Source organism: Manis javanica, chromosome 16 (assembly GCF_040802235.1).
Source record: "Manis javanica isolate MJ-LG chromosome 16, MJ_LKY, whole genome shotgun sequence".
Classification (NCBI taxonomy): domain Eukaryota; kingdom Metazoa; phylum Chordata; class Mammalia; order Pholidota; family Manidae; genus Manis; species Manis javanica.
In genome coordinates this window covers 8811335-8836989 of record NC_133171.1, presented here as the reverse complement: position 1 = coordinate 8836989, position 25655 = coordinate 8811335, and the positions used below count along the sequence as shown (strand labels likewise).

At 38.1% G+C, this 25655-nt stretch overlaps 1 protein-coding gene across 10 annotated transcripts in view; it reads left to right on the top strand.

Annotated features, from left to right (window-relative positions):
• Positions 1-25655, top strand: part of FARS2 (phenylalanyl-tRNA synthetase 2, mitochondrial) — a 550900-nt gene that overhangs the window by 204873 nt on the left and 320372 nt on the right. For all 10 annotated transcript variants that reach the window (XM_073224696.1, XM_036998357.2, XM_073224690.1 and 7 more), the window contains one exon: positions 7906-8037. In XM_073224696.1, coding sequence (XP_073080797.1) covers positions 7906-8037 — 132 coding nt within the window. The remainder of the gene's footprint in view (positions 1-7905; positions 8038-25655) is intronic.

Below are 25655 nucleotides of genomic sequence, written 5' to 3'. Positions count from 1 at the left end.
CATTTACTATGTAAATTTAGATTAGATATGTAAGCTATCTCAGCCACCCGTCTGTAAGATGGGAACAGTAATAATTATTGTGCCATGTTTATGCCAGCCTTTTCATTGGTGTAGATTAAAGATGGCATGTAAAGTATTTTAGCAGAGTGTCACAGTAAATGAATAACAAATGTTGAGTACCTTAGGAATAAAATTTAGAAATGTTTATTTTTCTTCACATTGTTTTATAAAAAGGTGAGATTTTAGATTATGGTCTAATTTTCAATGACATTCAGTCCAAAAATCAACGTTTGAGTATTTAGGTTCTTTATACTCATTTCTCCTTACTAAATTGTCACCAGAACCCCATGATTTAAGTATTATTTGTATTTTAAACAAAATTGGGGCAGTTTGAGAGGCTAAGTAACTTGCTTGAGGTCACTTGGCTAAACGTAGTTGAGCAGGTGTTTGATCCTAGATGGTGATCACTCTTTTCATACATTATGGTGCACCCGCCCATGCCTCTGATCACATTGTGAAGGGTGGAGTGTGAGCCTCTGTCTACAGGGTTTGTCTGTGCAGGCATCCTTTGCAAATAGGTTGGGAAGGAAGATTGAGGAGTACAGGGCCTGTGGCTGTGACTCACCCTCAGGCCAGGATGCTGGTTAGGTTATCCTAGTGACTCTGACCCTATACCCAGATTTAGAATGAGGGGCCATTAAATTGTGCTACACTCCATTTCTAACCCTACTGTAAGCTGGAGAAATGATAATATCATTTTAGGATCTGAGCCCTAATCAAAAGGATTCTTGTGTATAGGAATTCCAGGGCAAAAGCCCAATACACCACTTTATCACACTGGTCTTCCCACCAAGCAGAAGGCTAATAGCTGTGGGATCAGTTACACTGTCACCAATGGTGGGGGAAATTGTTGGCCTTTTATCTTTTCCCCATTACTCTGTGTATGTCTCAGCAAAGGGAGTCATTGTAGCTGAAATAGTGCTAATATCTTCCACTGTGGGCTGTGAAGGTCCCATGCCAGTGAATTTTATCATCCTCTTTCCCTCTAGGGAAAGGTGATGTTTATTTAGCATTAACTTTGTAGTTGGAATGATTTTATTCCACTTAGCTGTCTGTGGTGCTCGACTCAAGGATAGGTGTCTGTGTGGATGCATGGGAATATACACAGTGTGCTAAGGAGTCACAGTGCTGGCATTGCCAGGTGTGTAAGGCCCTAGATGGGGAATGAATTGTAAGTTGTGAAGGACTTTGTGCTGCTGTGAGGTGGGTTTTGGAAATGGAAGCAGTGCTCATACTCCCACTTGCATGCTTCAGGCCTTTAGGCTTCAGGCCTCTGCCTCGTTACTGCCGGCCACGCAGTTGCTTAGTCCAGGGGATGCTGTTTTCCTTTGTTAGGGGAGGGACAAGAGATGCAAAGAGATACAAGGGCAAGAAAGGCAGCAGGAACCTGGGAATCTTGTCCTTGGGCACTCAGCTTTTGTGTTAGCTAAGTGGGAGCTGTTTAAAGAAGATGAGCTGGGTGGTCTTGTCTCAGAAGAACCCTGTGTCTTCATCTAGGACCTTAACTCTAGTTTGACTCCTTTACTAATTAGTTGTGTGAAGCACAACTTTGAAAAGCATTGATCTGGTGGGAGTACAAAATGATACAATTCCCATAGAGAACAATGGGGCAAATATTATTAAAACTGAAAAGGCGTTTACTCTTTGACCCACAGGGTAGTTTGTTGTGGTGCTATTTTTCATAGCAAAGTAGTGGATATAATGTAAGTACATATCTGGAGGGGACTCTTATATACACATGGCAGAGCCACTTGCTGGAACACTGTTCAGGGGTAGGAACAGGGATGAGGAGGTGGTGCATGTATTTAGGTGGAGAGGCCTCCAGAACATACCATTAAGTGAAAAATGCATGGTGCAGGATAATGTGCAAACATGCTGCCTTTTATATAAAAAAGAAGGGAAAATAGAGGTATATATTTCTACGTGCTTACACCTGGTGATAGGAAACCCTAGAAGTTTTCCCACAAGGGACAAAGAAGAGGGGATAAGACAGGGACAGACATGTGAGTGAGACTTCTGACTGATGCCCTAGTATTTCCAGTTCCACTGATATAACTGACATGTAACATTGCAGTAGTTCAAAGTGTACAACACAATGACTTGATACATGCATATATTGGGAAATGATCACCACAGTAAGTTAACATCAGTCACCTCACATAGTTATAAATGTGTTTTCCTTGTGATGTCACTGATATTCTATCATGCAGTAAATGTATCCTCTGACCGTGTTTTGATTTTGAACCCTGTGAACATATTACCTCTTCAAAAAAGTTTTATTTTTTAAGAAAGATATTGGAATGGAGCAATATTGAGAAATCTGAAAAAAAAATGCCTGTACGCTGCCTGCTACATATTCAGTTTTAAGGTCTGTGGGTCTTATTTAGATTAAACAGAAGCAGAAAAGGTGGAATTGTCGGGTACCTTTGCCTGTGGTGGTTGGGTGATTTCCCTAGTCAGACTGTGCTCATGAGGCTGGTCCCAGTCTTTTAGGAATTTATTTTTAGCCAGAGAGCCCCTTCCAGCCTTTCTCTCTCCCACCTCTTTTCTGCCTTGGGTTCATGCTGTGTTCTGTGCGGGAAGGAAGTATGAGTGCCAGCACTGGTATCAGGATGCTACCTTCTGCCCTTTCTCTGGTACCAGCTGAGAGAAAAATTAATGCCCAACAGCAGTTATTAATTGCATATTTGTATAGTCAATTTTTAAAACTATCTACTTCAGTGGAAAGTAACCTTGGTAGGATATATAAAACCACTGGTATATGCTCTAGTTTGGCCCATCAACCTTCTAAATTTTAGATTCTAATACCTCTGGGAGGCACTTCTGATAACAAAGTCCCATCTTTAAATATAAGAGGTATGGGAAACAGAAGAAGAGTCCCCTGATGAGTAGTCAGGGAGATTAAATGAGTATTATGATCTATTATGAAGGTGACTTGGGGGTGAGAAGGAGTAACATCTATTTCGTATTTACATGTGCTTAAGCATTGCAACACTGCACAAGAGTCAGGAAGAGACTCCCATGTACCCCAGCCACCCCTGCACTCTGTCCCTGATTGGTGTAGCCCAGGACCCAGAAGGCAGAGGCTGGCACATGGGCTGGCACCATGGCCCTGGTTCCCTGTGGCAGAGAGGCATAGGTGGCATCTGCCAGAGTTGAGAGAATTGGAGTTCTTGCTATGCCTCTTCCATTTGGACTCATGTCACTATCCTGAAGGAATTCCCAGTGATCGTTTCTGAGGTCCCAATTAAGAGAATGATTCTAGAACTTTTGGCTCTCCTCATTTAAAAAATTTTTTTTTATTAAGGTATTATTGATATACAGTCTTATGAAGGTTTCACATGAAAAAACAATGTGGTTACTACATTTACCCATATTATCAAGTCCCCACCCATAGTTCAATGCAGTCACTGTCCATCAGTGTAGTAAGATGCCACAGATTCACTATTTGCCTTCTCTGTGCTACACTGTTTTCCCCGTGACCCCCCACACCATGTGTACTAAACATAATGCCCTTCAATCCCTTTCTCCCTCCCTCCCCACCCACCCTCCCACACCCTTCCCTTTTGGTAACCACTAGTCCCTTCTTGGAGTCTCTGAGTCTGCTGCTGTTTTGTTCCTTCAGTTTTGCTTTGTTGTTATACTCCACAAATGAGGGAAATCATTTGGTATTTGTCTTTCTCTGCCTGGCCTTTCACTGAATGGCTCTCCTCGTTCTTGAACAAACTCAGAATCCTCATTTCAGAGAGAGCAGAGTGGGTGCTCAGATCTTCAAAGAGGATCTCTGCCTCTGAGAAAACTTGGGTTCCAACAGGATTTTTACTCAAGACCACAGGGTAGAATGGAATAGTGGTCATACACAGCGTGGAGATGAGGTGGCTGGGGCTCAGAGGTGTTAATGAACTTGCCCCTGGTTTCACAGGAGAGAAGCAAGAAACCTGAGACCTGAACCCAGGCTTGGTTTATTATAAGGTGCTCTTTCTTGTACTTGTCTCTAGGCTAAAAATTAAGGTGTATAATTTTTGACAGTTGCTGTAATCTCACAGATTTCTAAGATAGTTTTAAAAGAGCTCTGAGCTTCATTTGTAAATACAGTGTAGTAGATTATTATGTCAGAACCAAAGTAAAACTAAAACCAAAACAAACCCCAAAACAGATAAAAATGAAAGAAAGAAACAACCTTGGCATCATTTTCCATTAGACATATAATAAACAAGCATTTAAATGTCTTCTATCACCCCAATAAGAGATTAGCTTAATACATAATAATCCATATATGATTTGGACATATTTATAAACAATTATCCTCTATTAATATGTAACACAAAATATCTAGCTTTGAGTGGATTTTTTCATTGAATCCTGTTACTTGACATATGAAATACCTCATACTCAACTTAGTGTTTAGCTGCGTATGCAGCATCATATCTTTTAATACAAGCTGCATATCAGATGCTTTTTCAACCCTATGTAAGTAATCCTTAGTAAAATTTTAAGGTTATGTGGGAAAAAGAAGAAAGAATATTTTGGGGGTAATAGTAATGTATTCAGTCATGATTCTACTACCAGGGATTTAAAAAATTATTGTTAATGTGTCAATGTAACTGAAATGTAAATTGTTAGATTATATAAAAGAATATGGTGTGTCGACAAAAATTACACATTAATAGAATTTACTTTCAGATAATGAGCATTTATGTTTGAAGGAGAGCCATAGGCTTCTCCAAATGGGGTTTTGGAGATTTTAGCTTTTTCCTGTTTATGTTTATTTAAAAACTGAAGCAGTCCTTAAAGTAGTGGAACAAAGGAGGTGGTGACTATGGATTTGGCATTCTTTGCAGGGTCATACAGATTTAAAAAGGAAAGTTTTAGCATAGGAATTGAGGAGGGAAAAAAGGATAAAAAAACTTTCTAGCCACAATGGACATAACTTGCCAATCTGTGTTTTCTGTCTTAGTTTCTGTGATATTATCATCGATGAATCTGCTCTACAAATGGGAAATATTAATCATCATCAATGTATTCTGAAAATCTTTGGCTAACTTCCCTGCCCTTTCCTGCTTTGCTGAGTGTATTTTTTTCAGTGTGGAGAAATTACTATCATTGCTACTGAGAGACAACTTCAGGATGACTGAGCAGGAAGCCAGTGGCTGTGAAAACTGAAGTCTTAAACCCAGAACAGCAAGGTTTGATGCAACCAACATATGGACATTTTATCTTCAGAATTTATTAAAAATTAAAATAAAACTTTAATCCAAAGTTATAATTTTTCTAGTTTTAGAAGTGATGAAGCAAAAGCCCTTCAGTAAAAAGTTTCCTGGAGAAAGGGAGAGATTGTCACATAATTTTTCAATTCAATTCATCTTTCAATTCATTTTTCAATATCATCAGTACCAAATCTTGGTTGGTCATGTGTAAAGAGGGTCCTGTCTATAGGCTCAATATCCCATAGACTTCATGTAGTAGGGATTTACCTCGAGCTAAATAAAAGTTGATAAGAGAATTACTTTAGCCAACACTTGTAATTATTTTGAGGGGTCATTAGTGTTATAAAAGTTATTTCTCTCTGACTAGGGGGATATTAAGATTTTACAGGTATGAAATATGGAGCTGTATAAACTGAACTATTTATTCAGCTTGTCCAAAGGAATATAAAATGAGGAAATACAAGGAAAATTAAGACCTCACCTGTGTTCCAGGCACTTAAGTGAAATGATAATGAAATCATCATGTTTACCCCAAGTACTCATCTTTCTTGCTTTTGGTAAAATTTGATCCAAGCATAAAAAGCCTTGTGTGCAAAATTTGTCTTTCTACATTGTTTTCAGAAGGTTATTTGTGCTTACCTGACAGAAGTTACAAAAAAATAATGATAAATATTGTTTTGTTCACTAGTCTTTCTGCATTCAGTTATATATCATAATGCTTCACAGATTTCTGTTTGTGAGCAGGATTGTCTCTGTGGCTTTTTAATAGAAATATTGGTACGGGATTCTTGGTCCCAAAGATGGAGAAGCACACAGGTATACAGATGCCTTCTGCTCAGAATACAATAGCAAATAAGCAACTTCCCTGCATGTCAGATCTTTCATACAGAAAAGTCTGGGCTAGTCAGGGGAGTTGTAGACAGGTCCCTGATGGATTGCAACAGTGCCAGCTTTTTTTCCCAGCTAGAAAAAATGTTGGTGAAGTTTACTCAGTAGTGAAAAGGAATGAACGATTAATATGTGCAACAACAAGGGTGAATCTTATATGCTGAGTGAAAGAAGCCAAACAAAAGAAAAAGAGTATATTCTGTATGATTAAATTTTTATAAAATTCTGGGAAATGAAAACTCTTCTGTAGGACAGAAAGGTGATAAGTGGGATCATGGGGGTGTGAGGAGAAGAGGTAGGGGTGATGAGCTTGGGTAGGATTATAAAAGGCCATGGGGAAACTTTGGAGGGTAATGGATTCATTCATTACATTGATTATGGTGACAGTTTTATGGATGGATACCTATGTCAACATTTATCAAATTGTGTACTATATGGATATGCAGTTTAATGTTTGTCTGTTATACCACATGTATAATGAAAGGGGGAAATATTGTGTAAACAGAAATCAGCTCTCACTTGCCATAGACAAATAATTGCAACTAAAATAGACTAATAGGAAAATACATGCAACTAAAATAGAATAATGAGAGAAAAGCCTACCTTGTCCCCTGTGTTTTATAATTCTGCTCCCATCTGATTTTTATTCTCAAGATAACTTTTTTGACAGGCAGGGAATTCTAGAGTTGGCAGATGTAGTCATCTGTTGTCTGTGTGCCTTTGGGCGAGACAACTGACCTTTCTGATAGTTTTTTCCCCTATCTGTGAAATGGGATGATAGACGTATAGTAAATATGGAAGCAATTTTTATTACTATTTTTTTTCATTTCAGATTCTGATGTCCACATCAGAATGGTTTAAAATGCAGATAGTCTTGGGCAAGAAAACTGGGGTGGGGGGGGCATGTTACCATGTAGAAACAGAATCTGGACTGTAAGAAGAGAAAGACGATTACACAAAGTAAAAGGAACATACTGAGGGACCAGAGATAATGTGTCCAGTGTCCACCTGTTTGTGTTCCTCACAGTGGGCACCTACCTCTTAGATGACCTTCTCATCTGGTTTCTCTGCTTCTAGTCACCTTTGCTCTTTGCAGGCTTTAATTGTTTTGAATCCATTAGTCTTTTTCTTTGTTAAATAATATCATGTACTTTTTTGTTTGTTTAGATCTAAATATATTTGTCATTCATCTGTAGGAAAAAATGTTATAACTTTTTAAATGTTTCTCTTAAATTTAGCTGATAGATTATTTTTTTTTAATTTCTATTAGTTCTTATGAACTTAATTTAAGTAATTATATGTACTTAACAGAATTGAAAGTTGACTAGTTTATCTTAAATTGGTTGTATTATTGGTATATAAGTCTGAAGGAAAATCGTAATAACATTATTTCTTTAACCTTGAAAAGGTGTCATTTCCTCTTATGGAAACTAGCAGAATTACCTGCTTTCCCCATGATCTTGACCTAATTTTTCCCTCTTCCAGGTGGTTGCAGGGATTTGACAGGGTCCTGGAGCTGCACAAAGTATTTTTCATATTGGAAAATACATGCCCAGTTTTTCAAAAGTTTTAAGATGTATTGCCTCCTCCTGATGTGTTACAAATTAGTTTTCTATTTAATTTCTATTACTCAGTTTGCTATTTATTTTACTCAGAATGTAGCAATTGTTGTCATTAGCCAAAGGGCAGAATTGACCATAGGGAAGGGGAGGTGGCCTTTTAACACTGTTTTTATTTCTCGTCTTTGCAGGACTGGACATTAGGTGGGTGGACTGCTACTTCCCTTTCACTCATCCTTCCTTCGAGATGGAGATCAACTTCCATGGGGAATGGATAGAAGTTCTCGGCTGTGGGTTGATGGAGCAACAGCTGGTGAATTCAGGTAGAGAAGAATCCAACATTTTATTTACAGACTTTTAAAAACCACTCTTCACTCTTTTAACCTCCTGTACATAGCCATTTGCACATGCATTTACGCATTCCTGTAGGGATTGATTTCCAGTCTCTCTCCTCATATTGCCCTCCAGCTTTATCTCTGACACTTAATTCTGGGAAAACTTAAGTTCTTATATCTAATTTAGCAAAGGCTTCTTGTTTTTGGACATCTTCCTTGTCAGAATTTAGGTGGGGGACCTGCACCTCATGATTTCGTATTTGTTGGTATATTGCTTTGTAGTTGCCCCGCAGGTGCTTGATGTCACATGAGAGCAGTTTGTCTTCCCAACTATTTAAGAACAAGGCCAATGTATAATTTTTTTAGTTCTTATTGAACTTAGGGTAGTGCCCCCAAATTCACCAGATATTTCACAAATACAATGAAACACAACATAAAAGTCCTTAGCCCTTTAATGTTTAGTCATTTGCTACCCTTAGTATTAGCAGTGCCACCTGATTGAGGGTAAGTGGGAAAATGTGGTCTCTCATTAAATTCTGTCCATATCTATAGGTTCTTGAGAAGTATCTTTCCAACGTTTCTCTGGACCATTGCTTAATAAAAATGATTATTTCTAAACTTAATTTTAGAGCTGTGAGTTTTTTTAAAGTCACTATCTGAATTTAATTTAAAAATATTTTTCAGAATATCAGTTCTCTATGGGAAGCTGGATAGAACTGGGCATTTGAGCAGGGGCTCACTGCATAAGCCATAAGTGGAGGGGGGCCGATGTGCATGTCACTGCCCCTGCTCTGCTCTGGGGCTCCTGTAGTAGGGCATTTGCTCTGTGGCCTCAGACGGCAGTGCCTCTGGCTTGGGATTAGTCACAGAGCCCCCTGCAGCAGAATGGAGAAGAGCAGTCCCTCTTGGTGACTAAGAAATGTTGATAGACCATGGGCAAGGTCATGGGGCTAGAGAGTAAGGAAGGAATGAGACAGAAGAGATGAGGTGACAAAGAAGTGCAGGAGTCTGTATTACCTGGGCTGGGTGACTGGAGGCCTGGCCTTCTCTTCTTATTCTTAGTAGCCTCCACTGCAGAGGCCTGGACCTCATCAGCTCACAGATTCCTCTCTATTCTGCTAAGGAAGGCTTGGGGGAAAGCCCAGAACAGTGCCAAGTGCTTCTTGGATGGTTTTCTTTTATCAAAAATTGAAATGTAGTTGACATACAATATCCTATTAATTTCAGGTATATAACATAGTGGTTCAACATTTATATATGTGTGTGTGTGTGTGTGTGTATGTATATATATGTATATATATACACATATATACCAAGTGATTGCAGTGATAAATCTAGCTACCATCTGTCACCATACAAAGTTGTTACATATTATTAACTATACTTCCTGTGCTGTACATTGTGTCCTTGTGTCTTCCTTATGTTAAAACTGGGAATTTGTGCCTTTTATTCTCCTTCCCCTATTTCACCCATATCCCCTTCCCTCTGGCAGCCACCAGATTACTCTCTATATCTATTTCTGTTTTGTTTGTTTATTTGGTTTGGGTTTTAGATTCCATATACAAGTGAAATTGTATGATATTTGCCTTTCTCTGACTTATTTCACTTAACATAATACTGGCTAGATCCATCCATGTTGTCACAAATGACAAGATTTCCTTTTTTATGGTTGGCTAATATTCCTATATATATATATATATATATCATATATATCATATTCTTTATCCATTCATCTATCAACAGTCAGGTTGCCTCCATTATCTTGGCTATTATAAATAATGCTGCAGTGGATATAGGAATACATGTATCTTTTTAGGTTAGTGATTCTGTTTTCTTTGAGTAAATTCCCAGAAGTGGAATTACTGGGTCACATGGTATTTCTATTTAATTTTGGGAGAACCTTCATGCTGTTGTAAACTGGCATGTTTCACCAATTTACACTCCCACCTACAGTGCATAGGTGTTCCCTTTGCTCCTCATCCTCACCAATACTTGCTATTTCTTGTCTTTTTGATAATAGTCATTCTGACTGGTGTGAGGTGATATCTCATTGTGGTTTTGATTTGCATTTCCCTGATGATTAGTGATGTGGAGCATTTTTGCACCTGTCTGTTGGTCATCTATATGTCTTGGGAGAAACTTCTATTCAGGTCCTTTGCCCATTTTTTAATTGGATTGTTTGTTTTTATATTGGGGTGTGAGTTCTTTATATACTTTGGATGTTACCAATTTCATCATTTATTGATTATATAATTTGCAAGTATCTTCTCCCACTCAGTAGATTGCATTTCATTTTATTGATGGTTTTCTTTGTATGCAAAAGCTGTTTAGCTTGATGTAGTCCCATTTGCTTATTTTTGCTTTTGTTACCTTTGCCTGAAGAGACAGATATGTTGCTTAGACTGATGTCCAAGAGTTACTGCCTATGTTTTCTTCTATGAGTTTTATGGTTTCCAGTCTTACGTTTAAGTCTTTAATATGTTCTGACTTATTTTTGTATATGGTGTAAGAAAGTGGTCCAGTTTCATTCTTTTCTATGCAGTTGCCCAGTTTTCCCAGCACCATTAATTGAAAAGACTCATGTCCCCATTGTACATTCTTGCCTCCTTTGTCAAAGATTAATTGACTGTATAAGTGTGGGTTTATTTCTAGGCTCTCTATTTTGTTCTATTGATCAATGAGTCTATTTTGTGCCAGTACCATAGTGTTTTGGTTACTATAGCTTTGTAGTATAGTTTGAAACCAGGGATTTCAATACCCTGGCAGGGGTTCTGGTGGCAACCAAGGCTGCCTGCTGGATGTGGCAGGCTGGGATCTGTTTGGAAGAGTTTCTGGTGCTGGCTGAGCATGTCTGCCAAGAATGACGGGGCTAAAATCCACTTGAGAGAGTCCATCATGCCAGCTGAGGGCATCTGCCATAAGTGGTGGGGCAGGCAGCTCTTGGGAAGGGCTCCAAGCCAGGCATGTGGGTTAGACAAGGCAAGTTCACAGGGGATTGACGGGAGTCAGGTAAGCAGTGCTAGCAAAGCAGATGGGGAGTCCGAATTGGTGCCTGCCAGTGCCATACTAGCTGGTTAGGAGAGAAGTGAAAAAGAAAAGAAAACCATGGTGCCTATTAGTATTTCCATCCCCTGAGAATGTTCCATTACATCTCTGCCCCTCTGGCACATACCCTAAAATTAGTCAGTGCTTCTCCTTCATGTCTAACCCAGACTCTTTCCAAACTTGGGCATGTACCCTTTATGACTGAGTGGAGTCTTGGTTTCCTCCTGCTCTCTGGCTCTCCCTGAAATAAGCCCCATTGCTTTTCAAAGATAGATATTATTGGTGCCCATCTTCCTGGTGCAGGTCCCCTGGGCTGTGGAAGCCTGATGGTACTCCTCATTTCTCAGAGATGGCCACTACATTAGTGATGTCCCTCTGCTTGTGGGTTGCTGAGCTGGGGGTGTGGGTCCTGACTAAACCATGTCTCCAACTCTCCTACCCATCTCAAAGTGACTTCGTCATTATATCCTACTTGTGTATGATCTGTTCTGCTAGTCTTCACTTTGTTCTCAGGGATAGTTCGTCTGTATGTAGTTGTAGATTTGGTGTTTTGTTCAGGGGGAGGAGGTGAGCTCAGGAGCTTCCTGCTGTGCTATCTCATCCCACCTCTTGGGGGGATTTCCAATATTTGAGGATCTGTCATAGAGAAGGGGAGCACAGAGATCACAAATTAGAGCCTGTGAGTGGAAGTTGTGTGGCTTAGGCTTGGGCATATGAAACACCAGGTTTTCTGTCAAAGGGCAGCTGTGTGTCTTCAGGCAAGTTGCTAAACCTCTGAGTCTTGGTTTCCTTACAGTAAAAGGGTACAATGATACCTTCCTTAAAGTTTCATTGTGAGCATTAATCAAGCTGAGATGTATATATACATCTCACTTTGCATGGTGTCTGGCACATAGTAAACATTGAATAAATATTAATTACTGATGTTTTTAAAATTTTTCAAATGGTTATAGCCATTTATCAATGAAGTCCCCTTCATAGGAAATATTTAAACAGAGGCTGTCCTGCATGTCATAAAAATGATTTCTAGTCAGTTGGAATTCGATTACCTCTTTGACCTTGGTCATCTCAGTATCTGTGATTTAGGTTGAGTGACTGATTTTAAAGGGAAAAAGAAAATTGAGTAATAAGAAACAGGAAAATCAGCCAGATAGTTTATATGCATCTTAATAGAAAACACATAATAGTGGTAGCAAATATATAAGATTTAATCTCTTCTTCAGCAGGACCTAACTTCATACTTCTCTGGTGCTTTTGTTCATTTTGGTTTTTTTATGTGAAAGATTTGAAGGAATCCTAGGCTTCCCCCCAGGAGTGCATGTTTTCAGGGGACCAGAAATAAGCAAGCAAATCAAGGGATGATCAGCTTACATATCAGTTGTCACTTGGAATTGTGTTTCCTTGTGCGTTTCCAATATCCTTGATGGGTTTTTATGAGGCTTATTTACACAGTAATTGGTTGAATATAGTTGTCTGAAACAAGTTTCCAAGTTATTATTGCACATTAATGAAACTGCTATTCAACAATTAGATTAGCATTGTCAGGTATTCTCGAAGGAAATGGCAAAGTGGAAAAAAAAAAAGTTAAAAAAAGAAAAAAACACCTAAGATACAAATACGTTTGAGAGATTCACAGTGGTGATAGGATGTGCATTCAGTTGTGGGAAATTGTGCATATGAAATTTAAATGATGTATCTTATAAGAGAGGGTGACTAGAGAAAGGAAGAAATGATTTACATAAAAGAAATTCTGTGTAGGCTTTGCTATTTGAACTTGAAGTGATTATTACCAAGTTCTGCTTTGTGTTCTCAGACTTGATGTGTTTTGATGTCCATAGTTAAAATTTTTAAACTGTGTGTCAGGCAGCCACTAACTGCAGACGTTATTTGCAAATGCAGCATATTTTCTGTTTTCTGGGTTCCTATGGTGTAGGGAAAGAATGACTATGTATATTTCATCCCTCTAATTCAGTTTTGCTATTCTTTTTACCTTTTCTCTTGCTTTTTCTTTCCTCCTCTCTTTTTTCCTCTTCTTCCTTTCCTGCCCCTCCCCTGCAGTTTTAAATAAAACTTCCAAGAAACAATACAATGGATGCTTGTAGCTTCTCCTCCTCTGAAGTTACTACAGAGGTGCAAGTAAATGCTGAAATGATGAAATCAAAAAGACTGAAGGAGCAGTGATACTAGCAGACGTCAGCTGAGCCCTTCCTGTATGCCAGAGTCTCACCAAATGCTTCACATGCTTTTTTCCATTTAACCTTGATAACAAGGCTCTATCATAGATGCTGCTGCTCTCCCCATTTTGCAGAGCCTGATTAAGGTGTTCAGTGATAGTGTGACCTGCCCAAACATTTCTGACCGCAGTTAACTCTGCTGTGCTACCTGAATAATGAGTTGAATGATTTTGAAATGGCTAGAAACTCATTTCAAGTAAATTGTTCTAACATAGAATGAAGAACTGAAAACCAAAGACAGCAAGCAAGAGCAAACAAAACTCTTTGTTCTGTAGTTGTTACCCCTAAAGAATGGCTGTGCAACCACCTACATTATCTTTTGTGATAGAACACATTCAATCACAGGCATGAAATTAGCTAATTGAAGTAGTCAGGGAAAACACTTCATTACATATTTAAGTTGACAGTTGACTATGGCATATGTATGTTTTGTTCTCAAAATGGGTTCTTCCAGAGAGCTCATAGAATTTTATTTAATTTTTCTTCTTTAAGTTACAGTGTCTTCATGATTGCTTTCAGCCTCTTTAGATTTAGTAATTGTGATGTGGGTGGTGACCTTGTCATGATTGTTTTTTTCTTTGAGGAGGTGTTTTGAGGACAGTACTGAGTCACATCCCCAAATACCACACAGTTCCCATTGGGCTAACTCTGGCTGCTACTGTTCTCAGTATGTGGGGCACAAACATTGAAAACTATCACCAGGGTTGACTATGGGTGGTGATCATGCCAGGAAGGAATTTACCATGTATTGAGCCCCTGTGAAATGTAGAAAATTGTACATAGGCCATAGGTGAGAGAAAGCTCTATAGTAGAAAATAACTTTTCTAAAATGGAATCTCCTTCCTTACCTCTTTGGTAAAATTTAAAAATGGACTTTTTAGGGAAAACCTTGTAAAAAGTATGTACATGAATGCTCTCCACTTTTAAACAATCATTTTTTTTGTTGTTCATTTGTTAAATATTCTTGAATTCCTTCTAAGGCTATAGAAAAGTGAATAAGTATCGTCTTTGTCTTTGAGAGTGGCCCAGTATCCACAGATGACATGATTATAATACCATATGTCAGTTTTATAACAGAGGTGGGCAGAATGGGGAGGAGGAAGGACTGGAGAAGATCGTGCCAGTGCTTGTCCTGGTTACATTCAAGGATGGGCTATTGAAGATATGGGGGCCCTGGAATAAATTAGATTCCCGTTTGCAAGAAGTTATGTACTTTATGTTTGCTTGAGTGCTCACATTGGCATACCTAATGCTTCCCTTTTCATAGCAGTGTGAATCTGTTTCCGGTCTGTTCCTCTCTTTGGTGACTAATCTCTGCAGCCTCTGCACACCCTTGTGCCATTCAGTGTTACTAATATAAGTCAGTGAACTTTCAGATGGCATGGACAGCACTGGACCAGGCAAGATGTTACATACAAGCAGACATACCTGTCATGTACTTACCATCTTTTATATGGAAGGCCTACAAAATGTGCTAGCCAGGGAGAAAGACACACAACCATAAGATGTGACCTCTCCCTGTAAACGTTATAGTGTAGAAGGGAAGATAAGACTATAATGAGAGCATGGTAGCGTAAGAGCCACTTGGGAGTTGGAGCTTTGGGAGATGTGTAAAGGAAACTGTGTCCATCAGTTACATCAGTGGAGGCATCAGTGTCAGGCGAGGTGACATTTGACAACGGCAGTTCTCAGCTATGTGCCTAGTAGTCACCTAGAGAGCTTATTTAAAATGTCTGCTCACAGAACATCAGATTCTGTTGGTCTGAGAAGCAGACCAAGATGTACATTTTAAACAAACACCCTAGATATATCTTGTGAATGATTCACACTCAGACCATGCTTAGAAAACCCTGTATTTAGTACAGCTTGAATATTTTCCCCAATTTTCCTGGGGTATAATTAAAGTATAATAAACTACACATATTTAAAAGTGTACAATTTGACCCATTTTTTTGACATATGTATATATCCACAAAACTATGATCACAAATCAAAGTAATAAACATTTTGCCAACTAATGTTTCCTTATACCCTTTCAGTGATCTGCCTTCCTTTCTCCCCATTGCGAGGCAACCTTTGATGTACCTCAGTTCTTATAGATTAATTTGGAATTTTTTACACTTATATAAATGGAATCATACAGTATGTATTCTTTATACTTCTTTCCATCAGCTTAGTGACTTTTAGATTTATGCATGTTGTATGTATCAATCAGTGGTGTATGCATTATTCAGTCCTTTTTTTTTTTAGTATTTTTCTATTATATAGATATGTACCCCAAGTTATTTATCTGTTCACTTGTTGATGCATATTTGGTTTATTCCCAACTTTTGACTATTATAAATAAAGCTGCTATGAATATTTGTATAAAAGTCTGTGTGAACACATCTTTTAGGAAAAAAATACAGGAGTAGAATGTTCTATGATGTCAAATTGATCCATGTAATTGAATAGTGTTCAATTCTTCTATGTTTACTGATTTTTTCAGTCTCATTAGTCTGTCAGTTTTTCAGAAAAGAGTTAAAATTTTCTACCATGGTTATGGACTTGTCTATTTTTCTCTTTTGTTCTATTACTTTGTCTTCAGGTTCTCTGAGGCTATATTATTAACTGCATACACTTTTATCACTGTATGTCTTCTGCATGATTACCCTTTTATGATTAGGAAATATCAACTTTATCTCTGGTAATTCTCTTTTTCTTGAAGACTGTTTTATTTACATTAAAACACCCATTCTAGTCTTACCTACTCCCGTACACCCTAGTTACCTTTATGGTGTTATAGTTACATTATGACTACATATATTGAAAACCCCACTTTTCAATGTTGTTTTTTTGCTTTAAGCAGCATTTTTAAAAACTTAAAGAGAAAATATATTCACGTAGTAGCTATTTAAAACTTCTCTTGCTCTCCCTTTATTCCTGAAGATATGTGTTGAAGATTAATCATTCCGGTATTTTTTTCCCTTCAGTGTAGAAAACATCCTGTAGCATTTCTTACAGAACATGTCTGCTGGTGATGAATTTCTTAATGTTCCTGTATCTGAGAATGAAGGATATTTTTATTGAATATAGAATTCTGGATTGATAATTCTTTCTCACAATTTAAAGATGTTGTTCCATTATTTTCTGCTTTTCTGATTTCTACAGAGACACAATCATTTCATTTATTGTTCATCTACATATAATATGTTGTTTTTCTCTAGCTACTTTCAATATTTTTTCCTTACCTTTGGGTTTCAGAAGTGTGATTTTGATGTGTCTAGGTGTGGCTTTCTTGGAGTTTATCTGTTTTCAGGCTCACTGAACTTGAATCTATAAATTGACATCTTTTACCAATTTTGAGATATTCTGGTCATTATTTGTTCAGATAACTTATCTGCCTCAATCTCTTCCTCTTGCCTTTCTGGAAGTCAAATTATACCCATGTTAGATCTTTTAATTTTATCCCCGAAAATCCCAAGACTCTGCTCACTTTTTTCTATCTTACGCTGTTTTCATATTGGATAATTTCTACTGATCAGTCTTCATGCCCATTGCCTCTCTGTCATTTCCACTCTCTTGCCTTGGTCATTAAATACATTTCTTTCAAGATTTTTTTTTTTTTTTAGTTTAAAAATTTATATTTGGTTCTTTTTTGTTGTTCCTGTTTCTCTACTGAGAATTCCTATATTTTGATTCTTATCAAGCGTGTTTTTATTTACCTCATGGAGTATAGTGTATAGTTAACAATAATTGCTTTAAAATATGTGTCTGATAGTTCTAACATCTGAGTCAGTTTCAAGATTGACTTCTGTTAAGAACTGGTCACATCTTATTGGTTCTTTTTAAAATAATTTTGGATGGTACACTGAACATTGTGAATGGTAAGCTGTGTAAATCTGTGTCTTGTTTTATTCCTGTGGTGACTGTTGAGATTTTCTTTTAGTAGATGATCAGTCTGGAGAGGTTTACGCCTTAGTCTGACTTGCTTCCTGTGGGCATGATTCAGGTCTAGTGTAAGTTTTTGCTGTGCTGGTTTGTATCCATCCTTGACATGATACTTCCGGGATTAGCCTGAAACATGTGTGAATGGTTCCATTTTCAAAGCTTTTGCTCTGCTGGTTTGAGTCTGCTCTGTGCATGTGTAGCTCAGGGTTAAGGCTGATACTTCTGAGGCGGAATGAGGGCATTCCCTTCTGGGTTCTCTCCCCTGCAGCTCATGGAAGCCCTTCACCTGTGTACAGAAAGGTTTCTATTAGAGTCTTAGCTGTGTATGATGCTGTGTGGCTCTGCAATTAGGACCCACCTTTGGGACAAAAACCTGTGAGAAGACAAACAAACATGAAATTCTTCCTGTGTAGGTCATTTCTCCCAGTTTTGAATTTCAATCTGAATTTGTCTGTCTCCTTTTCAGAGTGCTCTACGAGTTGTTTTGTGTACTTGTCCAGGGGTTTTAGCTGTGATCAGAGTGTGAGTGATGCAGGGTTTAGGGCCCCACAGTGGAACCAAACTCTAGGTTAAGCTGTGATGACATTCCAGGTGAAAGGATAACTGCAAGACTGACGATGTGATGCCAGAAAAGGGTGGGCATGTGGCTCCACTTGTATACTTAATCCTTCAACTTTATTAATCAGAATTAAGCATAGTGAATTTTTGAGTTAAAACAACAAGTTGAGACTAACATTGGCTCTTCCCTTCTTCTCTCTTTTCTTTCTCCCCCTCCCTTTTCTTTCCTTCATCTTCTTAACTTTCCTTCCTTACTTTATGTCAGAGTTTTGGCCCTTTTTGTGCCCTTTCAGAAAAGTGAACAAATATGTATCAGCCCCATGGATAGATTTTGCCTTGTAATTCCTCCTAGTGACATGTTTCAAGTTGTCAAAATAAGATGTCTGTTCCAATGTTTACTTAGCCTTTGTCCTCTTTCCTCTTTCAAAATGGGTAAGATAGTGAGATTTTTTTTCTGATATAAAAACAATCTGTAATCACTGAAAAATTAAGGAAAAAAAAAAGAAAGGCAATTCCATTGTCACCAAGATAAATTAAAAAATATGCACATATTTAATTATTAGATTTACCCATATGTAAAAAGCATATGTACTTCATAAAATTAGAGTCATGCTTTGAACTTGAATTTTTTTTTGTATTATGCTTTTTCACAGCAAATTTGATATGAATGTTTTTTCATATTACTAAATATCTGTCTACATCATCATTGTTAATGGCCACATAGCCATTGTGGATGAATCTTTTTGGTCTTTTCTGTATTGATGAGTTGTTGACAATAAATGGTCTTTATACATGTGTCCTTGAACAGTTGCCTCAGTATTCCACTAGGTTAAGTTTGTAGAACTGGAATTACTGACTTTTTCTCCTGCAAGATTTATGATGCACATTGGCACACTGGAAAAAAGCCCCCACATTATTTGGAAGTACCTCTTTTCTCACACCTTCCCCAACACTGAACATTATTAATGTCTTTAACTCTTTTCATCTAAGAGGGAAAAAAGTATTAGGGTTGTTTTTGTTTCCTTTTCTCTGTTTTTTAGTGTAGTTTAACATGTTTCCAGAAGTTATTTGCCCATTCTGTTTTCTGATGGCACTTGAAAGGATGCTAGGATATATACGGTGTATTTTCTTTGTATTCTCCCACCTCAAATTATAACTGTTCTCATCTTTGTGTTCGTAACATATGCACTTTCTGTTTTACTGAAAACATCTAAGCCGCCTTAAGTGAATTCTCAGTCTCTCTTTGCTTCATCACAGGACTTGAATTTTCATGCAGTTTCTTTTTACCAAAGGAGGTGGCATTGCTCTGGACTTTATGCCTATAGCCCCTTAGAATCTGGCTGCATCACCTATTGTCATTTTTCTTGCTGTATATTTTCTCTTCTTTCTATTCATTGCTTAAAAAAATGTTAAAATGACTTATTGAGGTAAAATTCACATAACATCAAATTAACCATTCTAAAGGGAACAATACAGTGGCATTCAGTGTATTTACAATATTGTGCAATCACAACCTCTGTCTGATTTTCTGTGATTTCTGTTACTCCAACAGAAAACCTCTTCCCTGTTAAACAGTTTCTCTCCTCTCCTTCTGCCAAGCCTCTGGCAAACACAATCAGTGCTCTGTCTCTATGAATTTTTCAATTATGATTTCATATAAATGGAGTCCTCTGTGACCTTTTGGGTCTGACTTCTATTAGTTACAGCATAATGTTTTGGGGTACATCCACACTGTAGAATCTATCAGTACTTCAGTCCTTTTTAGGGTGATTTGTATTACATTGAGTGCATGTACTACAATTTATTTATGCATTCATCTGGTGATGAACATTTGGGCTATTTCCATGTTTTGGCTATTGTGAATAGTGCTGCTATGAACATGCATTTACATGTACTTGTTTGAGTCCTTGTTTTCAGTTCTGTTGGATCGAAAACTAGGAAGGGAACTGCTGAGTCATATTTAATTCCACGTGTTACTTTTTGAGGAAGTTCCAAACTGTCTTCCACAATAGCCAAATCATTTTGCATTTTCACCATCAATAAATGAGGGTCCCATTTTTCCATATCCTTGCCAATGTTTGTTATTTTCTGTTTATATTGTTTTGTTTTGGAGCCATCCCAGTAGGTGTGAAGTGGTACCTCATTGTGGTTTTGATTTTTAATTCCCTAATGACTAGTAATGTTAAACAGCTATTCATATTCTTATATATCTTCTTTGGGAAAGTGTCTGTTTAAGTCCTTTTAAGAATTGCATCGTTTGTCTTTTTGTTGTTGAGTTGTAAGAGGTCTTTATATATTCTGTATATATCAGATGTATGATTTGTAAATATTTTCTCCAGTTTTTTAGGTTGTCTTTTCATTTTCTGAAAATGTCCTTTGACGCACAAAATGTTTAAATTTTGTGTAGTCCAATTTATCTGTTATTGTTCTTCTCTTATACCTGCTTTGGTTTCATATCTAAGAATCCATTGCCAATCCAAGGTCAAGAAGACTTACCCCTATGTCTTCTTCTAAGACTGTTGGGTTTTCATCTCTTACATATTTATGCCAATCCATTTTGTGTTAATATTTGTGTATGGTTTGAGGCAAAGGTCCAACATCAGTCTTTTGCATATAGATATCTAGTTGTTCCAGCACCATTTGTTGAAGAAACTATTCCTTCCCCACTAAAAGATCTTGGCACCCCTGTTGAAAATCAGTTAACCATAGAGACTATATATATTCTATACTCTGAATTCTATTCCACTGTTCTGTGTTTCTGTCCTAACACTGGTACCACACTATTTTGATTCCTGTAGCTTTGTAGTAAGTTTTGAAATAGTGATGTGTGAATCCTCCAATTAGTTCTTTCTCAGTTCATTTTTTAGTCTTTGCCGTAAACATGCTGAAGTCTCCTTAATTTAAAAAGATTTTTCCTTAAATTTTTTTCACTGAAATATTTTATCCTTATGTTTTATTCTCCCCTCTGTCTCTCTCCCTCCTTTCCCCCTCTGTCTTCCAGTCTTTTATTGTATCTGTCAATCCAGTATCCACCACCTAGCTTAGGAGATAGGACATTATACAGTTGAGGTCCCCTTTTTATCCTTCCCTGTTAGTATCTTCCCCATTTCATTCCCTCCTTTGAGCAATTGCTGTTCTGAATTTTGTCTTATTACCTTGATATTCATTATAGATTTATTATGTATATTATAAAATAAGTTAACTTTTACCAGCTTTTACACTTCAACAAATGGAATCATGCTATACATCCTTTTACGGCTAATTTTCTGTGCAGTATTGTGAAGTTCATCTCTGTTGTCATACAGAGAGATTTAGCTCATTCCTTTTTCATTGCTTAAATTCTATTGGATGGTTATGCCATAGTTTATTCATCCATTCTTTAATGGACATTTGATTGTTCCCAATTTTTTTGTTATTACAAATACTAACACTGAACATTTTTGTTCAACTTGTATATGTAGGTGTAAGAGTTTCTCTAAGGTATATTTTATTTCACAGTAGATTTACCATTTAGTACTTATGAGCATCTTTAACTTTATTGGATATCAGAACATTGTTTTCTGAAGCAGCTGGTTTAATTTACATGGCCTAGAGCTTTTGTATGCAAGTTCTTGTTGCTCCATATCTTCTTCAACACTTGACCTTATTCAACTTATTTTGCCAATCTGGTGAGTTTAAAATAGTATTTCTCTGTAGTTTTGTTTGCATTTACCTGAATCACTATGAAGGTTGAGCACATTTTTATACATTTATTAAACACTTAGAGTTTTTCTTTTGTTCATTTTGGGATGAGGCTTATTTCTCTGTTTTTTTTTAATTGGTAAGTATTCTTCAGATATTTCAAATGGTAATCATTTGTCATTTTTATGTATTATAATTTCATTCTCTAGGTTTGTGGCTTTTTCCTCTGAGCTGCAATTTCATAAATGCAGTATATATTTATATTCAGCAGGCAATGTGAGTGGGTATAAGTTGACAAGTTCCATAAAGATAACCCTTTTGCTTGTTATGCTTGATTCTAGTTGCCTCTGTCTCTGCTGTTATTGCCATGTCATTTATGTGTCCAGCATGGGGACTCTAAATATTTAATGGCTTTCAAACATCCACATTCCCTCCTAATGTTCCATCCGATTTGGCCCCACCCTCTGTGACAGTTTCCCTTGGCTGGGAGTGTATGCTCTAGGCTGTGCTTGCTTGACTGGGGAATGTAGTGTGGAGCTTGTCTGGGGACTCCAATAATACTGTTCGGGCAGAATTTGATTTGTTTTTAGTTCTTTCTAATCCTGTTTACTTCTTTATAATCCATGTCACTACTCCAATATGTTTGTTATTTTAATAAAAGTAAAGGTTTTGTGACTTGATTCAAGTTGTGGTATGTATGTACATTTCTGGTATTTTTGCAGCTGTGACAGTATGTGTTGCATATGGTCTGTGGCATGATTTTTATACGTAGGAGACTTCTGGATAGCAAAGAGTCAGTCCTGTCTGTTACTTCAATGTGTAAGGTTTTATGTATTTGGCAAATATAAAGCAATTGTCATTTAATTTCCCAGGGCTTTTCCCGTCAATGTGGGCTTAATTTTCCACTTTCAGCTGTTTTCCTTCTTTCTGTTGTCTCTCCATTCCTGAAATAGTAACTCTAGTAGCAGAATCCAATGATTAGTTTTGGAAGCTGATGGAGTAGTTTTTGAGTTTTCACATAAGAGTTTCGGGTTGGGTTGTTCCAAATGGTCTCTTCCTTCATCTGACTCCATTGTTGTTCCCAGTTTGCCCTCCTCCCATTCACTTTACCTCTAATTTTGAAGCAATTTTCACCATAGGAGGAGTCTGCTTTTCTGCCGCTTTGATTTTTGGCTTGGCCATGTGACTGCTTTGGCTAAAGGGACATTAGCAGACATGATATGAAAGGAGGCTTGAAATTGGTTGGTGAAACTAATTGGGGGTTGGTTCTGCCCTCTTTTGCTTCCTTTGTTATGAGATGAGCATGCATAGTCTGCTGCTTCTAAAACAGTAAAGAGCATGTGGAGTGGATCCGAACAGCCTGGGCGCCTGAAGCCCAGCCCAGGCTGGACCAGCTAAACCACAGCCTCACAGACACGTGGATGTGGTTGCATGCAATTGAAATTTTGTTTAGTGGTTTGCACCCACCACAGTGTCTAGCTGATAAAATGTACTTGTCTTGAATGGTTGTCTTGAATACTCTTTCTCGGCTTACCACTCAGCTTAAAATTCTCTTCTCTAGTACCGTTTCACAGAATTCACTTACTTCTTTAAGCTTTTCCTTACCACCTCCCTTTCTAGTTTAGTGAGGAAGATGGTTGAAAAGAGCTTGACTTTCTACTTCCCTTCCTGCCTAGAAAAGCCATTGAAAGAGTTTCCAATATTTTAGTGTGTGTTGTGTTTGTTCCCTAAATCAGACAGGGATTGGGGATAGGATTTATATGGAAAGTTCTCCCCATAAGAGTTGTCTGAAATACTCCTGACATGGAAGATACTGTGTTTGTATATGTGTGTGTGAACACATTCTCAGTATAATATTTTTAAAGTCTTATTGCTAGATGTCTTGACTTTAGTCAGTCTGAGGTAGAAAACTCTGTATTCACTAGGATGTAAGCTCCATGAGCACAGGGAGTTTTTTGGTCTGATCACCAGGGTATTCCCAGTTCCGAGAATGGTACCTAGCACACAGTAAGTACTCAATATACATAGTATAAAATGAATGGTGGGTACATGAGTGGGGGGACCCCTCCTTCCTCAACCTGATGTTTGCTATTCTTTCTCCAGACTCACCGAAATGTTACAGTGTGGAGGCAAACTGCCCTCGTTTCCCAGGCTGGCCCTCGGCCCGTGTGCTCTCCTCAGCTGCTCGCTGTGGTTCCTCGGCTAACAGGGAAAGGCAGTGAGAAGCACAAGGGCCTCGGAGGGGGAGTGGCTGCCTGCAGTCGGGCCTGGACACTGGGCGTGCTGGAGATCTTGGGCCAGTCCTGAGGGTCTCAGTGTCTCCATCTGTAAAAGAAGAGGCCTAGATGATAAAATCTCCACATTTCTTTTTAGCTCTCAGATCCTATGATTTGGCCTCTTAAACAAGTCAGAGATTTTTAATGTTAATACAGCACAGGAGCATTGTATTTTGTTTCATAGCACCACATGGGTAAGTGCGTAGCAGCAGGACTCCTGTATATGTGGCTGGTGAATCCGGTTTATTCCCCGCACCCCTTCAAGGAAATGCTCAGAGGAAAAAAGAAAGGATGCTCATATAGTTGAATTTTATTTAAACTATTTATGAAACTCTTGCTTCATGGGATTACTGCAGCTTCTCAGGCAGGTAGTGATGTGCTCCTCAATGGCTCAGTTTTATTTTCTCCCTCACAAAATGGCAGTTTAGAAGTTTAGGAATGATTTATGATACCTTGGGGATAAATACAATCTGTGAAGTTATTTTTCTAGTGTCATTTTTTTCGAGGTTCATTTCTGTATTTTAGGCTGAAAGCAATGTCTTCACAAAATGGCCATGTTGGTATATCCATGGATAAAATGAAGTAATGGCATTAGGTAAAATTTCTGCCAGATTTTCAAATTGTATTTTTTAATTGACATAATTCAGGAGTTGGTCAAATGTAACATTTCTCAAATGTATGACATAGAACACTGGGTATTATTGTGTTTTTCACTGATAAAAAAGTCAACTGAGGGTAGAAGATAATGAGCTGCCTAAGTCTCTTTACTGGAGCGCATCTCTGAGTTAGAAGAGCTAGCTTCATGCAAGGGACAGAGTGAGTAGCATTTCCAAACTTAATTGGTTATAGCATCTTTTTATGAAAAGGTCCCTTCTGTGGAACATGTTCCAAGAAGAACACTTAGGGAAATGCGTGTCCATTGGCTATGGTTGGCAGCCAACCAAGAGGCTGATAACAATGTAATTTGGGAAAGTAATGACAAGGTGTAGTAAGATAGCCTTAATTTTACCTTCAGGAGTGCCTTCAATATGAAGGAAAGCAGCTGATTTTAACATAATCTAGAACATTCATGTGGCATTTTAGAGGGTCTTGGGCTTTGGAGACATTAGGAAGGAAAAGCTCCTAAAATCCATTATTTGATAATTCTATTTATTAAAATCAGCCTACCTTCTCTCCTCCATTCCTTCAACAGCCATTATTCAGTGTCTGTGTGGCAGGCACTGTGCTAGGTGCTACAGATATAGAGGCTATTTCTGCCTTTGTGGATCTTACGGTCCAGTGGTAGAGACTGACAGGTCCATGGTGCTGTGGTAACAGCTGAAGGAGTACCAGCTCCGTGAGAGACTGGGCAAGGGTTCACCAAGGTTAAAATGCTTGACCTGAGCAATAAAGGTTGTGTAGGTTGAAGGACAGAGGAGATCTTTTCTAGGCAAAGAGAGTAGCTTGTGCAGAGAGACACAAAGAGTTGAGAGGCAGCACTGTGTGTTCTGGGAGGGAGTGCTGGAAAATCAAGCAGGCCTGTGACTCAAGTAGAGGAGGCTGAAAACCTCTCCAGTATGGGTCAGCTCTGGAAGGGCATGGAAGGCAAAATAAAAGACTTGAAATCTCATCCGTTGGCAGTAGTAAGCCATTGAAAGAGTTTAAATGGGAGAAAGATGTGATCAGCCTTGTGTTTTAGAAACTGGCATTACTGTGGAGTGTGAGTCAAAGAAATGCAAGCTCAAAGGCAGGCAGCCAGGTGAAAGTGTAGACTCTAAGTGATGAGAGCAGTAGCTGAAGCAGAGGCAGGAAGGAGGCATGGTGTGGTCTGGAGTAGACGTGGGAGTGATTGCTAGGCTTTGTGTGCCCGGAGTCCGCATTCTTGGCATGCTGAAGGGGTCAT